Source organism: Anser anser, assembly GCF_964211835.1.
Source record: "Anser anser genome assembly, chromosome: 2".
NCBI lineage: Eukaryota > Metazoa > Chordata > Aves > Anseriformes > Anatidae > Anser > Anser anser.
Genome location: NC_139721.1, coordinates 45,866,919 through 45,892,995, shown reverse-complemented (window position 1 = coordinate 45,892,995; position 26,077 = coordinate 45,866,919). Strand labels below are relative to the sequence as shown.

Below are 26,077 nucleotides of genomic sequence, written 5' to 3'. Positions count from 1 at the left end.
AATAATACCAGTTTGCAGTCCCAGTTGGTCCCTGTCACAAGACTGCGATTACAGCTGCCAGGCACAGCTCTCGGGAAAGGCAGCAGAGGAATGAAAAGGAGATTTTGCAGATTAAAACGACAAGAGCAAGGGGAAGCTTCGCAGGAGATCCGCGCTTGCAGGGTCCAAACGAGAAGTAAGGACACCGAGGAGGGAGAGGAGGGGAAGGGCGTCAGGGTGACAGGACGACTGCCTGGGTGACTGCTGTTACTACAAAGAATCACTCTTTCACCCAGCAGCACTCGATGCCACGCAGCTGCCAGATACAGATAAAGTGCATGTGCAACGAGAGCCCCGGGACTTTCACTCCCAGCCTCCAACGCTCCTTTCGGCGGAGGTCCCGGTGATGGTGACCCGTCCCGACGGTGCAAGGTGCCGCAAGGATTTTAGGCAGCACTGCAGCTCGTCTCATCCTCCTGGGTGCCACAAGCCCCAAAGGAGCAGCCCGGGTGACCCCCCCGCTGCTGGCACCGCCGTGACGCAGCGCAGTGTGCCTCGCCTGCAGGAGCGTGAACCTCCGGCACGCTCCAGCCCGGACACGCCGTAAGTCCATCAGGAAAACAGCCTCTGGTTTTATGCAGATTAGTGCTCTGGGACTGCAGCAATTGATGATTTACAGGCCCGAATTCAGAGGGCATTTTCGTTCTCTCTTCCCCCTTCATGCCGCTTTGATTTTCTGAAAGGTATTTCAGAAATCAGACCGCCTCACCCTGCAGGTGAGGAGAAAGACAGAAGGGCTCCTGAAACACCTGAACCTCCTTTTCTCCTACAAACAGCTCTTGCTCACATATTTTAAATTTAGTGCATTGCAAAAATACAATTGCCTGCCAACCTTTATAGAGAAACGCTATGGAATATCATTCTGGAGGGAGTGATGACTAAACCTCATGTTCACCAGCAGCTACCGAGATCTACTTATTCTATAAATACCCTGCAAGGAAAGCGTGCAAGCATCTTGTTGGCCCCAGCCCCCTGATGAACTCGGTCTGTCACTGATACTCACTCCAACGCCGTCCCAGGAAGCCACAGAACTGATTCTAAATTATTATCCCATCTACAGAGGTGCGATTCTTATTTTATTTTACGAGGTTACGCCCCTGCCCACCTCTAAATGCCATTTAACGGCGTTAGCAGAAATCAGTTCTCCCGCATGGCTAGGAAATTGTGCTGAAATTGCTGACAGCACTCATGCCCATCACCTCAGCTTTGGTAAGACAGACATGACAAAAACGCACGAGACAGGCGTGTACCCCAAATGCCACCCCGTGTCCCCAGAAGAGCTCGCTGTGCTGCGAGCCGCCGGCCTTCCTCCGCGCCCTCCTCTCTGCTCCTCGGCCCTGGCCCCGTCGCTCCTGCGGCCTCGCGCCGAAGCGGGTCAGCTCGCAGAGACCAGCGGGGAAGTAATTGTTTTCCAGATCCAGACCTGGCTCCCTGCCCAGGCACAGGAGTGCCAGAGCCAGCGCAAAACAGAAGCCAGGACCATGAGGCTGGGAAAGGAGGAGGAGGAGGAGGGTGGGATCAGCCCCGTGGCGGTTCACATCAGCGCAGGCTGCCGGGGAACCTCGTCCTGACACGGTGCAAGAGGGCACTTCTCCAAAACCATCTGGACAAAGCTTCGGCTCATACCTGACCTCGAAGGCAAGGAAGCGCTCTTGGGCTCCAGCACTCAGATATAACACCTAAATGCTCTTTGTGCTAAGGAGATGTAGTGTCTTGACTTCCCTGTCTTTGCTGAAGCTGCTGCGGTTGCTTTCTGGGGAAGTTTTGAAGGGCTGCAGCTGTGCTTTCCCCACCTGTGCTGGCAGTTGTGCCTCCCCTCTCCTCACCGCGCCTCCCCAGCGGCTGCATAGCCCGGTGGTGGGAGCAGCACGTTCATTCACCGAAAGCTAACCCAGCACAAAGAAATAAAACGCAGTTTTCAACCAGATCAGGTTTTCAGCGGGGCTGTGACCTGCCTCATGATGGAAAGGCTGCTGCCAGCACTGCCGAGACGGTGAGATTGCAACGGCAGAGGGATGGGGTCACCACAGTGTGCTGCAGTGTGGTGTGGCCCAGCTTATTGTGCAGCCATAGTTTTGGAAATACTGTGAAATTTGCAAGTGGGATTTTTTCTTTATTTAAACGCCATCAAAAAAAAATGCAAAATCGATTTACTGATTTGTCAAATAATAGCATCTGTCAAGATTCACTTGATCTAGGTGTGTATCATTTAATCTTGCTAAAGATCCCTAGACACTCTTTTCTGGGTGAAGTTTTCTTCCCCCTTTTTTTTTTTCTTTTAAAATAATGTGTAGGACTGTATCAAGGGACCATGCAACAGGTGGATTTTCCACCAAGCCCACATAAGCTCCTATAGGTACAACATTTTTTTTTAATTTTTGCCACTCCAAAACATCTCAGGTTTGGAAAAGTGATTTCTCCCAGGTTTTCATTAGGAACCCTTGGTCAGGAAATGCGTTCTGTTTAAAATTGAGTCTTCTATAAGGCTAATTTCTGAACTCCGCAGAGTTCCTATTTAAACATATTTTCCTTCAATAAACACTACAGAGTGATTACGTTAGCTCTGTTTTGGTAAAGTGTAGTTGAGGATAATGACACTTAATATTCCCTCAAATTTAGCAAGGAAGACAATCTCTCATTAACAAACATTGCAAATCTGTAAAAATTCTAGCTGTCATTACAGCCTGTTAATCAAAGATGGACACACTAAGGTAACCTGTGGCAGTTCCAAGTGGGTTCATGTCCCACACACATGTTCACGTCCCACACTTCAGCCAGGGAAAATATGAGAAAACACAGAACACACGTGGAGAGATGATGTTGAAAGCAAGGGAAGGAAGTGACCTAAAAATTCTTAGATCCTGTTTGTAGGAGCAAAAAAGCAGTAAATATCACCTGGTAGTATCAGGATTAAACTACAAGATCACTTATATTAAATATAATCTGATTTTTTTTAGGACTTACAGTTGGTTGGAGATTGCACACCTCTTACCATTTCCTTGCCCTGCATGTGCCCCCCCACCCCACTGAAGTCTTCCCTAAAGAATTCCCAAGCAAACATTTATCTGCTGGAAAAGAAACAAACCGACATAAACCACCCTGACTTACTGCTTCAGATTTGGGAGGCACTGGAGGTGGAGGTAGGGAAACATCCGAAGACTTTGTTGTTGCTCCGACGGTCCCAGGCACAGGAAGAGATGCAGTACCACACTTTGATCGGAAAGACCCTCTGTAATTGTCACATTTGCTCTTCTCACTTAGCGAGCGAATGAGAGGCTGCTCTCCAGGCTTTCCAGAGCCTTGGTCCAACCACAGCTCTTCGTAAGGAAGTTCTGGTTTCGTAGGCAGAAACATCGATTCCTCGCTAACCTCAGGAAAAAGATAGTCGCTGCTACTGTCCCCAGAATCCTGGTACTGAAGAGCATCGTGAGAAAAGAGGGCCCACTCGTTACACAGATCCCTGCAGCCGTGCAGGTTTACCTCGCTGTTGCCGTGCAGGTTGTTCCCGTAGACGCACACCGACAGCCGGTGGAAGGACTGTGTGAGCTCGTCCCGCGCGTAGCTGAGCGAGTTGGGCACGTGAGCATGCCCGCTGCACCGGCTTTTCTTCGGGCTCTTGCAGTCTTCGTTCCAGTCAGCTTTCACATCGCGCACGGCACGGGAATACTCGTCTATGTCGAACTGTTCCTGGCATATATTAAACCAGTGCTGGATGAGGGATTCGTGCCACAGCTCCCCCTTCACAAGACTGTCAGGTAGGGTAAATTTTGGAAGCGTCAAGTGCAAGGGAAAATGCATGGGAATAATTTTGTTGCCACGAAGCACGCAACAAACCACCACAGTCTTGGTCTGAATGTTGACAAACTTGTACCTGTGCCCTTCCCGGATAAAATGCAGGTCGTAAGGGTTTCTCGGTGTCGGACTCGGCACAGTCACGTTAACAGGCAGCCTGGTTTTTTCTACTATATTGCGAATTGTGTGCTCACCTTCTTGCATCTGCACCTCCAGCGGGCTGCGGGTGCTGAACTTGCCCTTACACTGGAACGGGAGACTGATGCTTTCATTGGTCCTGTGGTTCATGCAGATGAGGCAGGGCATTTTGCCTCTGCCGAGCTTGCTAATTGAATTAAGCTTCCCAATTTTTTTGAAGATGGTGTTGAGTCGGGACTTCTCCTTAGAAGATTTTGCATAAAGGATTTCTGCTTGCCCCATTAAAGTCAGCTCATCCCCAGTACTAAGGGTAATGTTGTAAACTTCAGTGTCTTCGTTGCATTCACCTGAAGCCACCTGCAAAATAGCAATAAAAAGTTGTTTTTCCCTCACTGAAGACAATATTCCAAATCATATCAAACCTATTAAGGCTGGACTTAGGAGAAACTAATTTCATTTGAACAGCTGAGCAGTCAAGTGTGAGGCGTTTAACCCAAAGCTTGGCCAAGTAACTTTTTTATTGTTTTACACGTTCTTCCATCTTAGTTGAGGAGAAGCAGCCACCTGGAACTGTCAAAGAAGGCATGAGAACAAACACAACCAACTTCTAAAGAAAAGACAAATCCCAGCAATTCAAATTCATTTATGTCACACAGCTTTGAGAGAGCCTGTCTGGATTCACTTGCGTATCTTTTTCCACCCCCCTTGTTTTTGCTGTAACTTATTTGCCAGGCTCTTGAGGGAAGCAAACATTTTTCTTCCACCGTCTTCAGCTCCCTGAGGAGCAGAGAAGGTGATCTCATCATTACGGATGAAGCATATCCCTTTGATATAATCTCTTCCAGGCTAGGGCGAATGACAGATGACATCTAGTCCCTGAAGGAGAAGTGAAAGATATTGGTTCTATCCCACAGGCCTAACTCCCCCTCTGCCTTGCTCTTCCAGTCATACACTTCCATACACTTCCTTCCTCATTTTTTGATCATAATTACAATTTAAGAGATTAAACAACATATGCACAGCCATGTGTGTGCATTTCTACTATGGAAATTGTACTGGAAAGGAAAAAAAAAGCGAAACAGATGTCCAAGGCTCATTTGCTCCTGAAGTTATTTCCTTAACACTGGAATAACTCTTCATGCACAAGATTGCTCTGCTTCCTATTTGAGTGGCTTAATGTGAAAGGCCTTTTTCAGGGACCTAACAGAACTCGCCCAGCTCTTCCTCAGCAGCAGCAGATGCTTGACCATAAAGGAAGGTGCATCAGATAAGTACTACTGGCCTGTTACAGACTGTTTAATTCAGGAATACTGACCGTATTAAAAAAAACTGCAAATGCAAAAAAAACAAGGTAGAAAAATAAGGTAACACAGGTAAATAAGATAACATATTCCTTCCTCATCTACACAGCCACTAGAGACTTGATGTAGCTGCGTGAAGTTCAAATTCCAGCCTTCAGAATTGGATGTCATCACAGCACAGCCACTGCATGAAATCGGGGCTGTAATTCCAATTAGTTAATAATTGAGAAGTGCTGTAAATAATCTTCCCCTTGTAAGACACGATCTGCAGCTCACCCGTATTTGTAAAGCCATGATTATCTTCTGGAAGCCTCGCAGAGCAAATGGCCAGGCGGCTCAAAAGAGGTGTGCCTCCCGAGCAGTTCAGCTTCAGCGCTTCCTGACAGGAAGCCATTCAAGCCCTGAATTATCTAAACAAACACTAATTGGTCTAATCCAGGAAACCACTAGGATTTTATCGTACATAATACCCATTCACAGCTTACACCACCGGCCAGACAATATATTGAAACGCGGCGACATGAAAGGAAAGCGCTCGGATGTTTTCGCCGATAACAGCGGGATGACGCTTATTGCTGTTTTCTCCTCAAAACCGCGACCGAGCGCTGCAGCCCTGACCTCGGGGGGCTGAGGACACACAGGGCTCTGTGCACGTCCTGTTCAGTCCCCCCTTCTCCTCTTGAAAGGGCATGTTCTGTCAGAATAGTGTTTTCTAGTAACTACAGATCCCCATGGGTGGCTTCTCCGGGCAGCACCGTCCGTAATTTTAACGTGAGCCGGCAGCGTCCCGGCTTCTTCTCGCCCCCTGCACGGCAGGAGCGAGGGAGGTGTCACCACCTACGGCTTTGCTGCTCTGCTGCTCTGCCGACCGGCGGTTCCCTAGCAAGTCCCAAACAAACAGCCCCTGCACAAGGACGGCGCTGTGCAGACACCGAGCGGATCGACTGGCAGAGCTTCACCTCGAAGGGCTCCTCAAGCGCTGGCTCAGTAGAGGCATCCACTTCTACCAGCTGATAGCACGGGGATTTTTGTGTTGGACATGTTTAAAGACAAAATCACTCTAAATCCCCAAATCTGGAAAGTATTATTTCCTTTTTTTTGCAATGCAATCACAGGGTAATAATAAACAAATGTGGTTGAATGTTGCCATGCTGGAGCAGAAGAAGAATCGTGCCACTGTTCTAGTTTGGCACTCTGAGAAAAATACTGCTGTGCACTCTTCTTAATGAACAAAAATCTGTTAGGCGCCAGCTGCTGTCCAAAACTGTAACAAAGAACTGAAAAAGTGAAACCAAAAGTCTACGAGTGCACAACTCTGATTTCGTATCGATTCCCAAAACCTCACTCTGCTGAAATTAAGGCTGCAGGTACACCTCAGCAGGCCAAGGATATTTTAAAATATAAGTCCTGAAAGTCCAACAAGCTAACTCCTCTCTTCTTGTGTGAGGTTACTTCATTTTTTATTTTTATATTTACCACATGCTAGTTAGCATCTATAAACCATACCCGGTAGGTAAATATTTGTTGCAGTACGTTAGCAACAAACACATCCCTCCTTCATACCATACATAGCAAACCCTCTAAAATCATCTAGAAACACATGCGCAGATATCTCTCAGTTTTTAATCCCCAAATTACACAGCTAAATGACCTCTACTTCATCCCTGCAGCAGAGACCTATGAAAATCAAACTTGCTCTGTCTTGCTCACTCTAACATTTTACTTTATCGGTGGCCACAAAACTTTCAAAACCATCAAAAACAGGGCCATGGACTTCAGCACAGGTTATCGGGTAAGACTTGTAGAACCCTCTAGGCCAGACAGGACCTCCAGAGGTCATCTAGTCCAACCTGCTCCTCGAAGCAGGTGTAGTTACAGTGGGCTGATCAGGGCCACGTCCAGTTAAATGTTCGGTTTCTCCAAAGATGGAGAATCCACATCTTGTCTGGGCAACCTCTTCCTGTGTTTGACCCCCCGATGTTAAAAACTACTACAGAAGGCACAATGGACACCACCACACTGGGCTCGGCTCCCTCTGCCGTCTAAGCTTCCAGCACCAACCCAACAGGATCTGTACCTTCAGGCACCCCTACACACCTTCATGTCACCGCTCAGAGAGCCTGGACAGCCTGAAGCTGTACCTACCATACCTCTGGACGCTGTGTTACACACAAAGTCTTCTCCAATTCTTAGCCTTGGGAGCACCCTGGAATAAACCCTTCCCCAAACACATTTCTCTTCCTGGTTGTTGTCCCCACAAGTGCTGCTTTACACATTAAACCAGTGAGTCTTTTAGTTTTACTCCTCCCTCACCCCTCGTTTGCCCTTCCCAGCTGATCTTCATTTTCATGTGTAGGTGAGAGCAATCAGTGCTCCTCGCTCTGAGGCAGTGTCTGCCACATTGCCCTGCAAAGCCATTTAGAAACCACTAGATGCTCTGATCGAACAACTCCGAATCGAAGAGGGGACCCACACAACCAGAAGCAGCCTACTCCGTACCACGTATACCCTCCACCTTCCAGATGCTGATCCACACTAATGGTTCAGTACTGATGCCAGGAGGATGACCAGAAAGGCTGCTGGCTTACAGACAGACGTCTTGTCAAACACATTACAAAGCAGCAGCGGGTTCAGTCACTATAACGCTCTAAACTTGCAATTCAATAACCATTCAGAAGCCAATTATGTCTACTGCAGAAGACAGGCATCAGCAAAATGATGAACGATCATTTAGGCAACATGTTCTTTTGGGAAAGCTCAAGCATACTGTTTCTTTTGCTTAAGGAAAGGTTAACTCAGAAATAGATTTTGATAACACCTGAGTCAATATCCTGTCTCGAGCTCCAATTGTTCTAATTTGTTATAGTTTGAAGCAGGAGTCTTTAATCACTTGGGCATGTAAGAACTCCTTATAAAAATGATTTGTAGTTTTATATAGCTTGTTATACCTGCTAGATCTTATTAGAGCAACACAAGCATCACATTGCCAGTAAAAATTCACAGTTAGGACTTTTTCCTAGAGCTTTTCTTTTTTTTTCTTTTTTTAAACTATGAGGCCTCTGCTGCACAGTTACTGCATGCAGTTTTTACTATTAAAGCCAAGGGACCAATCAGAGCATATATTTTTTTTTTATAGGGCATAAGAAGTGGATAAAGATTTTTATTTTTATTTAATATAAAATAGACAGTGTCCAGAAGACCTACAAACAGAAAAAATAAGCAAACTTTTTCAAGGAGGTTGATTAAATTCTCTGTGACAGCATCCCATTTTCCTTTCTTTTATAAATGTTTGTCTCACAAGACGGAACCAGCAAGCACAACTATTGTGGTAGTGTATGTGTGCTTGCCTCCCAGCTGGCAGGGACTTTGCCCTGGTTACTATGTTAAAAGCTGGCTTTGGTGTTGTTTTAAGGATGTCTCAGATAAATCGATGTTCCAAAATAATGACCTGAAATGTGACAGGTAATACTGCAGAGCTGTGACATGACACCCCTCTTGATGTGGGATGTCAGGAAGGCCAGCACAAGTTACCACAAGGCAATGGAAGCAGCAGCTCTGCTTCTCTCTCAGCCCAAACTACGCACCAGACCCTGGAGGAAAGAGGTTGGCAGGCTCGTGATGCTGACATGAAGCCGCAGGATGGTGAGGGGACCGAAGCACTCATTCCCAAAATGCAGTACTATCAACTGCCTGCAAACCTGCACACAGGCTGATTTCATCAAGTCACTGTTGCAGCACTTCAAAACGCCCGCGTAGGTCACAGCCTTCTAAGTATGTGCTCTTTGGAAGCTCAGGGAAAGTTTATTAGGGCCAACAGGACTGCAACCAAATCAGGAGATCAACTATATACTGTACGGACCAGTGCAGTTAAACCAGTGTGAAAAGAGGATTACATCAAACAAATCAGCTATCAAAGTTCACACCAACCAAAACACGTCTTTGATAGGAAAGAAAAGAATCATGAGGCTAGTTAACTCAAACTCATGTACCTTTTCCATCCTGGAAATTATCTGCAAACAGTTTCACAGCCTCTCTAAGGAGATGGAATGGTATCTTCAGGACAAAAATGATATCCCAGAAGATTTAAAGGATCCTGGAACACCGAGTGGGCTGTTTTTTAGAGTGCAGGAATTCATGGCTTGTCCGATGTTCTGTCAGACCTATCGTTCCTTTTTTGGAGAACTTTTTGTGAATTACCTCAGTATGATTTGCAGGTTTTGTTCTCCACCAGTCTTAATGCAAATAGCTTCCTGGGTATCTGCACAGACTGCTATCTATATGGGACCTCAGCATCCAGCTACAGAAACCTACTGTTGTTGGTTCAGCCCTGGGATAGCTCAACTTTCTTAGTAGTATTTTTCTTCCAAACATAAAGAGCTAGAAAAACCTCATCTTTGTAGTGTAATGCTGTCATGTAAACAAAATTCTCTGCAATTATGCATTGACTATTAACACAAAAAAGGCCATCAGCTATCTGTTCAGTGAAGGATTGACAGAATGCCTCTAATTTTCATTTAGGAATAGATTAAATACCTATTGACTGAGTGCCATTAGCTTATCCCCAGATCACTCTGAATTACTGTGCCCATAGATGCCGCTGGCGACCAGGTACGTGAGGCAACCATTTGCGTATACAAGCACAGTACCGATACGTATGCACATCCAAAGGAACTAACAGAAGTAGTTCTAGCCATTATAAAAAGTTGGTTTAATTTAAAATTCTAGTTTGCTATTCTGTGAAAAGTACTTGGGACTCTACCTTCTACTCCCAGCTCTCCTTGAGCATCCATTACAGCACACCTTCACAAATAGCACAGGTCCTAAACGTCCTGCCCCAGCACACTTCCCAGAAAGCCTGCCCAGCTGGGAAACAGCAAGGAGGGATAGGAGTTTCATCTCCTCTGCCTCCCCCGGGGTAAGGTGGCTTGTTCTTCCTTTTGACAATGAATATACAAATTAAAATAAAACCACCCCCGTGGAGAAGATGCCATGGCACAGCATAATGAGAAGGTAGGTCTCTAAACTACAGAGCTTGCTGCAAAATCCTGCCTAAGCAGCAAAGGATTTACAAGGAGGAGCAAGGTTCGCACAGAGTCAACCACAGCAGTGGCACATTGCCATGCTCAGGCAGACCTCAACAAGCACGGACAAAATTACACTGACTGTCCGGTGGCATCCTGTAACTCTACAGGCTGTTCCTTCAAAAATTACCTGTGGAAGTTTTGAGTGTTTTAGAACAAGAAAGAATTCCCAGACTTCGGGATTCCTCCTCACCTTAAATGCTTCATTAGACATTTTAGACATTTTTTCTTTTTGCATCAGATTAGCTACCTTCTGACACACTTCTCTGAATTTAAATTGCACACTGCATTGGACAGAAATCAACTGCACTTAGTATTCTTCCCTTGGCTCAAATCAGTTTGACACCATCTCCCTTATACTAAAATTTTAGTGTATGTCATTCTGTTGCATATAAGGAGTTATTAAACACTTAACAAGTCCGGTTAAGTTCATTCATTTTTTTGGAAGATGACAACCTTGGAACAGACTTCTATGAAACAGGAAAAACTGCCAGGAGAAATACTGCCAAGATAACTGTTTAACTAGGTTAAACCTGGATTATTATTACTGTTATTTAGATGAAAGGGTATGACTATAATATCTTTTAAAATGGATTTGATATCTAACAGGAGGCTATGCTTAATTCTGAGCTTGCTAAATGACAGAGATTTAAGAACACTTGTGCTAAACTCAAGACACAATGTTTTAGAGTTTTAAAAGCCTTCTTATAAAATCATAGCTGCATATTTTATCGTGCCACACTCTTGATTTGGTCATAGATCAACTGAGAAATATTGGCACAGCACTGGATAAAGCTAGCAGCTCCAAGATAACACTGATTTCCTGGGTAGAAATGAAATTTTCTTGTTGCCATGATTTGGCTAATTATATCCTAAAATACAAAAATAATTTTAACTTTCTCCTAGAGTCTTCATTTGTGAAAGGCTCCATTACATGGCTCCAGGTTAATTGACAGCATAAATGAAAACAACCTACTGTCTTGAAAGGCACGAGTCTGTGTCACTAAATGAATTAACTAATGAGCTTTTACGGTTACAGCAGTTTTCAGCAATCTTGTTTCACACCTATAAAAACTGCAGACTAGCTGATGTCCCCCAGCTCTAGCAGTGCAAGAAAAAGACATTAAAAGGTTGTTATAAAAACCCCACAGCACTACACAGGAACAGGGAACTCTGTACTGGTTTGGCACCAGCAGCATCAGCCATTTTCCCTCACGGAGTACACAATGCGGGTATGCACCAGTGCACCCCAGCTCTAAGACGCTGTTCAACCAGCCTCAGGTGGTGTAACAATAGAAGTAAAACAGGTGTGTTTGAAGGCTGCTCTGCTCTGTTCCCAGAGCTGACCTACCTTGTGTGGTGTCTTACTGGAAATATAGGTAAGGCAAGGGTGAGGAGCACGTTGTCATTGTCTTGTGCCACCACATGACAATGTTTGGTGATGGGAAGCCCTCTCGTGGGCTTGCTGACCCTATGATGAGCCCAAGAGGTGTGCATGCACAAACACACACACACACAACAAGCCTGTCTTGTTAGTTGTTGGTTTTATTCGCAATGTCACTTAGCTGCAGTGATTTTGAGAGGAGCAACCCCATCATTTCACTCTGCAGGCTATCTGAGAATAAGGCTTTCTGGACAGGGATTTAAGCAGCTGCTGCTTAGCAGAGAATAAAATTCAGACTGCTGGAGGGGGGAGGAGAAAAGGGGCAACAAGCAACATTTGTTTAAAATCTGGCAGCAGCATCCCGATTAGATGAATTATTGGATAGATCATCAGGACTGCTCCCCAAAGTGCCATAGGATAGGAGAGCCCTTAGAGAACGTGTTGATTTAGCACTGCAAAAATGATCCTGAAGAGCACCACCGCAGAAGGCAGAACTGAAGACTCGTTTGTCTTAAAAATCACACTTCCCACACAGTGCCGTTGCTCACTTGCCATGTATATAAAGGTTGTAACAGTTAATCATTTAGACAGAGATAAATATTTATTCAGGGACTACCTTAACGTTGAATGTTATTTCCTCCATGACGTAAACTCGTTCAGGAAATGCTTTAGCCACCTCCTCCACACTGTTAAAATACTGCACTGGCTCCTTAATATCTCGGTCTTGTTCCAGCAGCTTAAACTGCCCTGAAAACAGATGATAAACAGAAGAGTTGTAAGATATTTACATTGGACAACTGTCACTGTGGCAACTGCTGGCTCAACTTCTTCACTATTTTGCTCGGTCAATTTTTCCGGTTATTAGCAGCCAAAATACGAAATGAAAGATTGCAAAGAGCCTTCTGAACCTGCCATGAAAGGCACCCAGTTCCACCAGGGCAGGACGAGAAGAACGTGTGGGAGCTGAAGTCAAATTAAAAAAGATCCTTCTATCACATGCTGTCTAGAAATAGTAAATAACTATTGAGGCGTCTGTGTTTGTGTACTTAATTCCCTCTAACAGTATCTATACAGATAGCATTTTTGGCCCCAAACATTAGAAGCTTTACAGAAAGAAAACACACCCATTACAGTAAAACCTCAAAACAGTAAACATATTTCTTTTTTCTTTTTTTTTTTTATACATATTTTAGCATCATCAAACAGCTATGAAAAAATGTGGGGCTACAGCCCTCTTCCCCTAGGCTTCCCTAACGGTGGAACAGCACCTAGCTTTCCTTAATCACGAGCTAAGCCCTTTGAGAACTTTTAACATGGCAAGAAATGAAACCGTACACGCTTAAAATTCTTTTGCAGGTGGTCACCTTTGGAAAAGCAGTAGGAAGAAGCGTTCCTCACTGCCTTCCCCCCCAAAAAAGGCCATATGCTCAGTGTTGGAAGAGGCAAGAACCAGCAGGGAGGGAAGCGCCGTGGGCTCAGTACAGCCAGGCACTTCGATCACTCCTGCATGTCATGAACATAGAGTTTAAAAGCTTTCTTTTATAAATACAGTGTTAATGGAAAGCTCAGACAGATACGTTTGCTGTTTATATGACACAAGTCAGTGGAGGGATCTTCCGAAGTTCAGAAACATTAACTAGCACTAAGCTGAAGGATGATCTCAGTGAGAGAACAGCACAGCAGGCCTCCTTGTAAGAAACAACTTGAGAAAATGAGAAAAAGTCTGACTGAAATCTACAGTTTGCACATCTTCTGTAAACCATGTTTTAAAATTAGCAAGGCACCCAGCCGCTGGATTATTATTCACAGCGCTCGACTTCATGAAAATTCACCCGATACGTCAGGACGCCAGCCACCTACAGAAATAGCTTCTCGCTCCTTCAGCATTTTTGTGCACCACACTCTGCTGCTCCTACGTACCCCCATCAGACTTGAGGCTTCTGCCATCTGTCCTGGGGACTCACCCACGCCCCAGGATTTCGGGAGCTCAGCAGGCCCCATTAAGAAAGGCTCATCCCAGGCCCTGCCAGGCGTGGGCACAGGCACGCACCCGGAGAGACCAGGAGTTCCCTGCTCCTCACCCAGCCCCAGCACCTTGCAGGCCGAGGCACACTTAACTGGTATGCTTGAACGCTGTGGTTGTAGCCTGAATATCAGCTTTTAAGCCAAAAGACTTCCTTTAATTCCCTTCTCTACATTATTTCTTTCTGAAGTGACCACAGCAACTTTAAAGTATTATTAGCAGGGCTTGGGGTGCTGTATAGAGCAGCTAAAGATGCTGACATCTCCCACTTGCTGTTTTGCAATTGTTTAATAAACTTCACCGCACTTCAAAAATCAGTTGCCTTGGAGTTTTTCTAACTAACTCCGTGTCTGCTTCGGGACACGCTTTTATTTGAAGTTCAGCCAAGACAACTGAAGTACTTCAAAGACCAACGCTAATGCTCCTGTAGCAGGAATTGGCAGACCTTTGGTCTGACCTGGTGAAGCCATTCCTGTAGCGAACTACGTTGCTGTAATACAGTGCAGGAATGGCTTCACCAGGTCAGACCGAAGGTTTGCCTTGTGCAAGGTTCTGCCTTTGACAGAGGTCATCGGCAGATGTGCTCTGAGAACAATTATAGCAATCCTTCACTCCTCTCCTGTGCCTCTAGGAGGAACCTGCAGCTCAAGGATGCCCAGAGCAGGGAAGAGTTACCTTTGGGCTTAGTAGCTCCAAATTTCTTCCCTGTAAGCTTAATTGCTTACTGAAGGTATCTAAAACTTTCACAGTACACAGGCCCACTACCTGAAAATATTATTGCAAACACTTCTTCCACAGGGTTTACAGTGCCTCCAACACAGAGAGCAGAAATTTCAGGACAGCCAAAGCTGTTCTGCCTGGCAGACACTCCAGATAGCCTGAGGAAATCCATAGCAGATGGGCATTTGAAAAAAATGCTTCGCATGCTCAGCAGAAACGTGTCAGCATCCTCCAGCTGAATTCCTCAGCACTCTGCTCTGAGCCCGTTCTGGTGCAAAGCAATCAAGGGGCCGTACAGACTGCACCCCTGGACAACAAACAGGGAGGTGCTCTGGCAAAAGAAGCTGAAGCTGTGGTGTGACTGATGCACGAGGCGTGGAGAGGGAGAGATGAAGAGAGAAGAACCGCACTGTTTAATCCCCAGGCCACTATACAGACGGTGCAGTCCTGGTTTGGGGATTTCCCTGTCAGCCACATCCTAGCTAGGAGGAAGATGCTTTTCCCAGCTCTGCAGGTCCTCCTCCCTCCAGGAGGGAGGAGAATTTCCTACAAAAGAAATTCAGATGTGTGGGGGAACCGAGAGCAGGCAGACCTTTACCTACGTGGATCCAGGATATCACGCAGCAGAGGGGCTGTGAGTTGCACCAGGGAGCGCCTGATAGCGCAGAGAAATGACCACACCAGAGCACAGAGCCCAAGGCCATGTTTCACTAATAGAAATTAAGGGCAAGACATTCTTAAGTGTTACAGAGGTCGTCACATCGTGGTCTGCATGGGTTGACCAGAGGCTGTTGCTCTTTCCTGCTTACTTCTGAATCGCTCTTCAGGGAGCACTGTTGTCCTCTTCAGCTAACAACCTGGCTGTGACCCTAACTGACTGCCCAATTTGGGATCTGGGAGTCTGATTTTCAGGATTCTCAGCTGTAGCCACTATTCAAGGCAAGCCGTGATTACAATTTATAATGGCGTTTTATACTTAAAGTCCCCTGAGGAAAAACACAAACACCACCACTGCAAGTTCTAGTCACCTCAGACAGATCTAAACCCAGTGGGGTTACCTCTGATTTAACACCCTTACAGACAGAGCTGAGTTGAATACAACACTGCATGGAAGCTCGACAAGTTTCTGAAACTGTGAGGTACTGCAGTGATAACATTTTGCCAGTCCAGAAATAAATTAGGAAGTCTTGCTTGAAAGTTGGAATTGAGCTGGGTGCAGCAAGAAGGCATGAATTCGCATGAAAAATGGAGGAAAACATCATCGTGAATAATAGCATTATCCGAGCAATATTCATCCAGCACTTTGAATGAGGTCTTTAATGCTAGGTCCTCTAGTTCCTCAGTCTGGAAGCATACCAATATTATTTTACTACAACTGTGATATATTTAACAATAGATAGTCTGGTGGCAAAAAGAAAGCCAGTCACCCATCAGAACCCAAACCAGTCACCCATCAGAACCCAAACTTCTCTACAGAACGGTCCCAAATTCCTCACCACAGAACAAACTCTTTAAGGCTGCGAGCAACTGGGAGCAGGGTCTGCTAGCTACCGCAGACTTGCACATGTCCTCGTAAAAAAAAAAAAATCATCTGGAGCTTTGCTTCGGTACAAAGAGATGCTCAGAACCATCTATGTAGCTATCTGTGTCATCCTCCCCTTCCTTCAGCTGAGCTGCACAAACACAAAGCTGTCTGTGCCTTCGCTGCTAATAAGCAGCAGTTCACGAGGGGGTTGACTACAGAGGAGTACATACAGATCCCAAAGCACATAATAGAAGGGCAGCATTAATCTCCTCCTGTTATGAAATCAAGAAGCATTCTGTGCATGGAAGCTGTCAGGACTGGATGTTGAAATGCTTCGCCTTTGGAAAAGATCATTTATAACTCCACATTTTCTATAGATGCTTTTTTTAAATTTATATCTTCATTGAAAAAGGCAGACTTTTTTATTGGAAGGAGAGAAAGAAGGGCAGAAGAGGGGCCTGCAATACACACTTAAGCCAGATGTCAAGTAACTAACTAATGGGGAGGAAGGAGAGAATTTCTTATTATGTTCCTCCCCAGCCTCTACTCAAAGTGCCATAAAACAGTTTGAAATACAAGTCAAATGGACATAAGTCTGTCTCGATTCCAAGTTGAAGTGAAATTTTATCATCCTTCACCAAAGACAAGGTTTCATCAAGAGACTTTACAGGACTGACAGCAGGCTTAAACAAATCACGGTACAATTTAACCGTGTTAATTTGGAATTTAACAAAAAAAAAAAAAGTAAATCTAAAACTAAAGCTATACAATTATAGCAGCACCCCTCCTCCCTCTTACTGGTAGAAAAAGAGTTATGAAATGTTCCTCTAGTAAATCAGGGCAGGTTCAGAGAGATCAAAGATTTGTTATATCTGCATGGTCCACTGAGCAGGTATGGTTACCCCTTTGCAGCCAAGTGCAAGGGAGTAATGAACTACTACTGCAAGCTTTATATCTCTTTATCTTTCAGTCTGGCCTCTGGCAGACAGGTTATTGGAACAGTTTCATTCTAGTATATATTATCTGCACAGATGATGAAATCTTATTTCCGTGTGAAGGTACTTACAGCAGAGATGGTAAATCCACTCCTGATGGAAATGAATATGGAAAGATAAAACGTGGGTAAAGATCTAAAGCAGGGCTTATCCCCCAGTTTATGGAAGCATTTATTAAAAACGAGTAAGGAGACCAGTCCATCTTCCTTCTTGCCAGAAGTCAGACATTTGTGAGCAGGATCTGCCCTGGATCATTAACTAGCCTCTTCCAGACTTTCGTTTGCTTCTGCCACTTCCACTGCTTAGGCTCTTGCAAGTGCAACCCATCTCATTCAGGTATTTCTGTAAGGTCCACTGGCTTTAGCCCCAATCTACTCTTCACACCCAAATAGTCCATCTGTTTTACATGCTCTCACTTGCATATCCAAAAAGAAAATCTCCCCGTTCTGTAAATAATAAGAAAAAATAGTAGCTGCATGTCATCAGCAGAAAATGTGGAAGGTCACCAAAACATCTGTTCAGCTGTGTTCGCGGGTAAATGTTTCTCTAAGGAGGCAGGAGTTGTATTGTCTTTCAGCAGCTTTGGTTATTTAGCAGGCTTCACATCTCTCTATGTGAGCCTACATGCGAAGCCCTGTGCTTCCCAAGAATGTGCAGACAGCACAGCAGGGTAGCCGAAGTACTGCAGAGGTTTATGTTTCATACTATTTGTTGACTGCCGACTGCGTTTCAGTATCTCAAAGAACAGCAGACTTGATTCAAAGAGAAAAGGCTCTCTACCTGCCAGAATACCACCATTTTGGAAAAAAGACAGTTTCTGTCTACATCTTTTAGCATTCCCATGCATCATGATAATAGGAAATAACTGTCTTCCACTGCAAAAGGGTGATCTTTGACAGAACTCTGCAGAGATGAACAGGATAAAGCTAGAGAGTACATAAGATGTGGTAAAGGAGGGCACACAGAGGTGGCTCACTAGATGCCAGGGAGAACGTCAGCTTATTTACTCACTTTTCACCCCATCAGCTGTCACATGCTAGAGTTATTTGTCCCTACCTAATCCTCAGACAAGGCAGCTGGTGAAGAATGAGCATGGCGAACCAAGACTCTAAAATAATACACGGAACACAGTCCCAATTTCAGCCACTCCAGCCTCCTTATATATATATATTTTTTAATCATTTTTTTAAATTTAAATTGACATTTGCCCAAATGCTTCTGCACAGAGCCTACATTTTGTCGTTTCAAGGAGCATTGGTGTGACAGTGCTTGTAGGTGTCTAGACTGGAGAAAAGGGAGAACAAAAAAGAACCTGTCTTGATCTTTGATGCAGCTATTGTGTGACCAATTGGAACCACGGTGCAACATTAATATTGTAGCTCTTTTGGGGATGTATTACTAAATAAATGAGAAATGGTTTGGCAGACATGCAGAAGTGAGTGGGAAATTAATGCCTTCCTTTGCTTTTATCATCTTCCAGCTTGCTGTAATGCAGAGCTTGTTCACAGCTCTCCACAGGGCAGAAGATTACCATTGGGTTCAGGTGCTGTGGAGCAGAAGAGCTCCCAGACCCCACTGCAGAGGAGACAGCGGAGGGAGAAAAGATTCATTATGGAGAGGAAGCCCAAGTATAAATGAAATTACAGAACACTTTGTTCAACAACGGGAGCAGACAGTAGTCCTCAAGTCAACTTGTTCAGACAGGCTCAAAGCTTAGTGCCCATGGAGAGGACAGGAAAGCTAATCCCCTGCTGCCTCACCCGGGGTTCCCCATCAAAGGAGCTACCAGCTTCACCTCAGACTGGGACCTGCCAGCAAACCAACATGGATATGATGTATTGGTAAGTTAATAGCCTCAGTCAAATAAAGAGGAAGACAACTCAATGGTACGGATTCATCCCGATCTGCCATGCTGACGGCTTCTGAGAGCTATACAAAAAAAGGCAGGAAGGGAGGGTGTAAAGAAGGAAGAAGTTTTTCTGAGTTATTCATAAGAATTTCTTTATTTGTGTATTGCAGTCTGCTGAAAGCATGCAGGAGGCTATGAAAGGGTAGAGAGTACAGTGGGAAAATACAAACCAAGAGTCTCAGGTACACAGCTTCCAAGGAGTAACAACTGGGCCACAAACCAGAAAAGCTACAATTGATTCTTACATTGTAATCACCATAAAATAGCTATTCAACAGGCTTTGAAGTACGGCCTCTGTTCCTCAAGAGCTGCCTGTCTGTACTTTTTCTTGAGGGGAGGAGGGGGTAGAAAAGGACTTGCCGTGTCCCCATCTGTCCCCAGTCTTTTGGAAATGTTGGGAATGGACTAAAAAAAAAAACAAACAACACAGATGAAACATGAACTAGGGACATATCTAAGTAAACACAATACAATCAGAATTCATCAAGAGTACTGGAGCTAAACTTATGGCCCTGCAAAGCAGAGGGCAAGGCACAATGGCACATTCAGTCAGAGATTGTGCAACGCTTTATGGGGAAGGAGACCATCGGATGAATAGTTTTACTTCTCGGAAGTATTATCGAGATTTCGAAGCCTTAAATGCCTTTATTCCTCTCTGTGTTATGTCTGCTGTACAAATACACATTCAACCATGGCAGAATGAGTCAAGCATCACAACCTAGTGAGACATGTCGAAGCAGAGCATCAGCACACTGACGCAGCGCCTGCATGTATGCACACCGTTTGAGAGATCGAGGAAGGGAATCCAACCAAGTTTCCCACACAGCAACACAATGCTTGCATTTCTCATCAAAACCTCTAATCCCGTGCTGCTAAAGTGAAGGAGATGATACAGTCCAGCGTTTTCTTTTCCAAATCTTACTTCTATGACTCTTAAGTGGAATAACAACAAAAAAAAATCTGATTCTATTGGCAGCATAACAAAGAAAAATCAGTTCAAATGATGACTGATGATAGTTTAAAGTAGATTTAACTAACAGATACTGCATGAGAGGGAAATTTAGGTTACTGATTATGTAAAGAGACAGACAGGGAAAACAAGTCTAACCTCTAACCTTTCTTTCGTAAGTTATTATCATCACAAATAATAGATTACCACAATGAAACGTTCCATTTTGTGAGGCCACATGTTGGAGTGTCTGGACTGTAAGAAGTTAACTAAATTCAAGTTACTCACTGGGTTAACATCGATCTAACTTGTAATTATCATTTCATTCCTTTCCCACGTGCTGCCAACAGACACCATGAATGCTCCATAGGCAGCTTTCTGTCTGCGTGTGAGTTCACACACTCCAGTGGTCATGCAGAGCAGTCTGGTGACTACTCCACTGTCTGACTTTCTTAATTATTACTAACAGAAGCTGTTGCTGGTTTCCTGTTGAAAAGTAAGATCATACACTCACACATACACAAAGATGGCATGCTCTCCCAGCGAACAGCAGAGCTAACTCAGATTGCAGCACAACAAGGCATCAAGAGAAAAAGTTACAGAAAGCCCAACTAAAACAACCCAGAGCTTATGTGACACAGTGTTGAGATGACTTTATTTACAAGCAGATGTCTGTTGACAAAAGCTTTTTTTATGTGACTGTTGGTGCTGCTCCTTCCACGCTGCAGTGGAAGCCCACCTACACCTCAGTTATGAAAATGGTAAGTCACCAAAAGCTAACAGCTCTGATTACTGTAGCAGCATCCAAAATCTTTATGAGAACGTCTGCTGGAACTGCCTGCCACCAGAGAAGATCTGAAATGAAGGTAAAGACAATGTGTGCCTCACTTAACAGAAGCCTCCACCAAGAATTGCTTTTTTCTATATGAAAGGCTGGAAAATGACTTAGAACCAAAGGTGAAAAAGTATGTGAGAATAGTTCTTACTGTACTTTGAATCACTTGTCTTACTTAGCAAATACGTCACCTTCATTTATACATTAACACTGACTCAGGGCTAAAGATCAGTCCTAACGAGTGGTGACTCAGCTCACATATGTCAAGTCGAAGTTTAGGATCGAACCTTGCCTAGGATGGCAGACAAGTACCTTAACAGAATCTTATTTGGCCCAAGAAATTGAACATGACAGATATGACACTGAATGGAAAGAGAAGAAAAATCACCAAAACACACACACAAAAAACGAAACAAAACAAACCAAAACCACCAAAACCCTGTATTAATATTTATTGGAAAATATGGACGAAAATGTTGAAAATGTAAATTCAGAAACTATTTTTTGCATTATTCTGCCCACGTAGATTTTCCAATTTTAGTGAAATACGTTACCTACATTTAAAGATAAGGGGCAGCACAGACTTAATCTCCCTTTAGACTTGTTCTTAGCTAGGTGATCTCCTCCCCAGTCATCAGTAGACACCAGTCTCAAGTCATTCATTAAAAGAACAGGGCTGTCTACAACAGATTAACATTTAATTAATGCAGAGAAGAAAGCTAAGATGAGAGTAACAGAATAAACTCCTGGTTAACATTTGAAATGAATATTACTAGTTTCAAGCAGGCTTCAACAGGCCATATTAGAATACCTGTTACAAGTTAGCCAGGCATACTGGAGATTTTGTATCACAGCTGCATCGAAAAAAAAATCTACCTTTATCACAGATTTCCTCATTAACATTGATTTGAGCTGATGTTGCCACCAGCAATGGTGCAGCTGTAGTTCATAATCTGTGTGAGTCCAAATCCCAAATGAGTGCAGAAACCCAGCTCCCTCCTTCCCTTCGGAGGACACCTTCTCATGGGAAATCCACAGGGGAAGAAGACTTTCTTCCCTTCCACTCTTACCATCTTGGTTGGTATAGTGGACTTCAGTTTCTTATGGAACTGAAGCGTCAAGAAGAGAAATTAGAGTGCTTTTTAAAAGTAGCAGTATTTCACAACCTGAGCTCAGTTTAGTATTCTTCTACTTTTGGTATCTCAATTTGTCCAAAAAGGTAAAGAGGAATTTTGTACTGATAGTGAATTAGAGTATTTTAAACACAGACTGTGCTTACAAATAGTTTAATATATATCCTTATTACTGATGGACTCAAGTAAGTGAGAACTTTTATTTGAGGCTAAGAGAAAAGACAGCATTCAAAAAGAATTTTGTCCCATGAAGAAATCTTATACGGACAAATGGAAGAGACATCATTCCCAGAAGAACAACTGAGTTTGGAAAGAGGGCTACTCATTTTAGAGGACCAAAAGTTCATTGCACTGAAGAAAGCAAACTTTTGCAATTCAGAAACTATCAGGTCCCAATCGTTGTGTGAGGCCTGCTCAGAATTGTATCATGGTTGCAGTTATAAGGAAGAAATTAAGATGTGCTGAAATGAAGAAGCACATTTTTGGTCACAACACGGATTTCAGGTATTCAAAACCAGCAACTTGTGGATCTACGTTAGCCATGAGTTTCAGGATGTGGTAGCCATCTCTGTACATTTGACAGAACTGAAGCACTTTTCCAAACAACTTCACACACATTCTTCTTCTTGGCAAGTCAAAGGTTTTGCTAAAGTAACGGCAGCAACTGCTAAGCTTAATCATTAACTTCGTGTTACTCAAGAACAGTTTTTATTTATTTTACAAAGCTAACGCTCACCAACATGCAGCTACACTGCTACAAGTGTTTCTGCCCCGGTGCAAAGACACTGCCTGCAGTCACCAGCCCACCACCTTCTCTTTCCGCTCTCTTGCTGACAAAACTTTTTCCTCCTGCTACTCCCACACCAGGATCTCCATTTCTATGGCATGACTTTAACTTCATTCATTGCTATCTCGCTTGCTGAGCAGCCTTTTGTGCCCTTCAGGTTTTGACCCCGTCCCCCTCTACACAGGCCGTGGCGCAAGTGTAGGCCGGTGCGCAGCAAGGCCTCCCGGCTGACAAGGACAGCCATGTACACAGCCCGGCCTCTGGCAGGCACGTTCAGCGCGAGACACAAAGCTAAAGAAAAACTGCATTCACGGAGCAGAAATCTTGAAAATGTACATAGCCCAGTACCGTATAAAAAGTGCTTTTGTTTCATGTTCAGGAACAGGTTTTTTAATTAACTGAATGGGAGGAGTTTTAAAAACCAGGAACAATGACTGAGTCAGCAGCTCCAGCTCTTAGTAACTTACAGGGCTTTTTATGAGGCAGAATAAACATATTTCATTCAGAGTTAAGACATTTTTTATCAATGTGGAGAGAGACTTCAGAGCTTGGGCTTGGTAGCCTGAAAGAACGTCTGTGCATTATAGAGCAGCTTATTGTTTCAAAGCTCGTATCTCATTTACTCGCTGAATACACATGTGGTTTACAATCCCTAGCAGAGCCTCTGCATTCCCCCCTTCCTACCGCCCCCCAACTTAAACCTACTGAAATATTTTACGCAAATTACTGGAGAACCTGTTGCTCAAACAGTTCCCGACATTTGGGTATCAACAACAGAAGGGAGGTGATTTTGTTTTTCTAGGCAATTTTCAGTTTTCCTATGAAAGGCACTATCCCCTTTTATTTTTCAATGCCCAGCACAGCCTGTATCTTAGCTTACATATTTACAAAGTGTATAAAATAGGAGAGAATGCAATTTATTATAGTTCTAACCACCAGGAATCATGAGCAAACTCTGAAAAACAAGTTCACTTTACTTCTGGAACAAATTACACAAAGTATTTCAAACTGAAAGGAAGCCAATTTCCAAAGAAACTCCTTATTTACACAATAGATCCGGTTTACTCAGCTGAAGTCTTTTGTCAAAGAGAATATTCAGTGTTAAATATATTAATGCTACAGCTAGAATTATATTACAGTGAATTTAAACAAGCGTTAAGCCAAAATAATAGACAATCTGAAAATCACTGTAATGAAACACATGTAATAAATTATGCCCCCAATATTTTGTTATCCATAAATTGGAATATCATTTATTAAGCATGTAAAGGAACTTACAGCAAACATTTCCAACGTTTTTATTTACAATCAGCAGCCACATTTACTTCATCACCTCAGCTGAAAAGCAGAAGGTGCTTTGCCACCTGTATTCTGCATGTGGTAAGCCATCTTTTCAATCACTACATAAACGCAGTCGAGTCTGTCAGAATCGTTTGTCTGGTTTCCAGTATAAGATAACACAGATTCAGGGTTGTGCAATTTATATACGAAGTCAAGAAAGCTCTCAATAGCAACTCAAGATGAATGAAGGCAGATTTTAAGAATGAAGATTTTGGCGTATGTTCACAGCATGTATGAACGTGTCACTAAAAAAAATAATCAGATGGGCTGAAAAGATGTGTGTAGAGATGGTGAATAAGAGCATACTGCTTCAGCACTGTTACCTCACTTAATTTCCATTTCTCCTCAAAAAAGCAATGAAGACAATAAATCTAAAATTCAGATCTAAGCAAGACTTGCATCTGCCACAGCTCTTCTGAATGCATTCCGTCACACACATTTTAGTTCATTACTTGGTTCAATAACATTTCTTAAATAAGTTGGTTACCATCTAAAGCTCTCTTTTGCAGTTCACATGATTACAGCTGAACCCAAAAGGTGTAAACAAACAGGATGCCCAGCAAATTTTTCCCTCTTGTAAGATGTCTGCCAACTTGCTGAGAGCCAAATGAAACCAGTTAGTAGAGTCAGCCTGGCCTAAAACTGCTTGACAGAAAATAAATGCTACAGACTACACACTGGATGCTTTAATTTTTACAAGTGTTTCTAGAAGAGCACTCAGGTGATTTTGTTTTTTCCATGTTAATGATAATTCATGATTTAAGACTTGTACTATGGCTTGCTAATGCTTTCTGAGATTATATTGAATATTTATCTTGTCTGTGTTTCCAATGAAACCTTTTCATTAATCCTGGCTTGGGGCATCTCTGTCTGAAAGCCATTTTTGCACCAATTCCATTTTGTAGCCTTTCCCAGAAAGGGCTGTGAAGTGGTAATTATCAAAGTGGCTGGTCCCCTATTTGTCTTTGAATGCACATGGACTTCCCCAGCTGCTAGATTATCATGAGATATGTTATTACATACTAATTTCTAAGTACACAAGCTAACATTAACAGCTGCAAATGCTCTACAGAAATTCTGTGCATTAAATTTCTATGAAAGAACTTTTCCTTTAAAACAAGGTGATCCTAAAGCTACCTCTTGGACTTTGAGAAATACTATTAATATCTTTGGACTGCAAAAAAAGTTAGTCACTGAATAATGAAACTAAACCAACACTAGGCAGTTTGTGTGAGCACACAGATTTAAGGTGGTGAAGAAGCCATGAACGCAGTGGGAAAAAAAAAAAAAAAAGAGTAGGGTTTCAGACACTTAGAATTGGTTACTGTATGTGTTATGAGAGAGAAAGAGAGAACAGGTTATGCTTAGAGACCAGAAAGACTGGTACATCAAGCTAAAAGCAACTCAAAACACAAAACTGTCAAAAGAGCAGTCTTTGCTAGTGTTATCACAGAGCATCGTAGTTTCCTCACCAGCTTAATGCTCCTTTCAGGAAAATGACTATTTCTGTTTAGTTTTCTGAACATAGGGAGCAGAGCTGCAATGACACAGTAAGAAACCGTACCTTTCAAACGACATGAATTGCACTCCTTGAAGCAGTAATTTCATAAAAACATCCTTTCCTTTCTTTTTAAAATACGCTACTGCACACCCAGCAAGAGCAAAGCCCACCAACACACATGGCCTCCCACACACTGAGCCTCCACAGACGTGCAGCAGTACAGAAATTACCATGCTGCAAATCATTTGGAAAAGGATCACCTGCTTCAAGAAAGCACCCCGACACTTTTCTCACACTTTAATAGAATCACAGAGTGGTTTGGGTTGGAAGGAACCTTCAAAAATCATCTAGTCCACCCCCCTGCCATGGGCTGGGACGCCTTCCACTAGATCAGGATGGGGCTTTGAGCCCCATTCAACTTGGCCTTGAACACCAGGGATCCAGGGATGGGGCATCTACAACTTCTCCGGGCAACCTGTTCCAGTGTCTCACCAGCCTCTTACTGAAGAATTTCTTCCTTATGTCTAATCTAAATCTACCCTCTGTCATCTTAAAACTGATACTCTTTGTCCTATTGCTACATGCCCTTGTAAAAAGTGTCTCCATCTTTCATATAAGCCCCCT

General features: G+C 43.6%; 1 protein-coding gene across 4 annotated transcripts in view; it reads right to left on the bottom strand.

Annotated features, from left to right (window-relative positions):
* The window catches only part of GAREM1 (GRB2 associated regulator of MAPK1 subtype 1), a 103,980-nt gene that overhangs the window by 12,026 nt on the left and 65,877 nt on the right, over positions 1-26,077 (bottom strand). The window contains exons 3-4 of one of the 4 annotated variants that reach the window (XM_083826592.1): positions 12,352-12,482; positions 3,148-4,326 (exon numbers count right to left, since the gene is read on the bottom strand). In XM_083826592.1, coding sequence (XP_083682718.1) covers positions 3,148-4,326; positions 12,352-12,482 — 1,310 coding nt within the window. Of the gene's footprint in view, positions 1-3,147; positions 4,327-7,415; positions 12,325-12,351; positions 12,483-26,077 lie in introns of those variants that run through there. The other 3 variants (XM_083826594.1, XM_083826595.1, XM_083826593.1) reach the window with 3 other exon arrangements.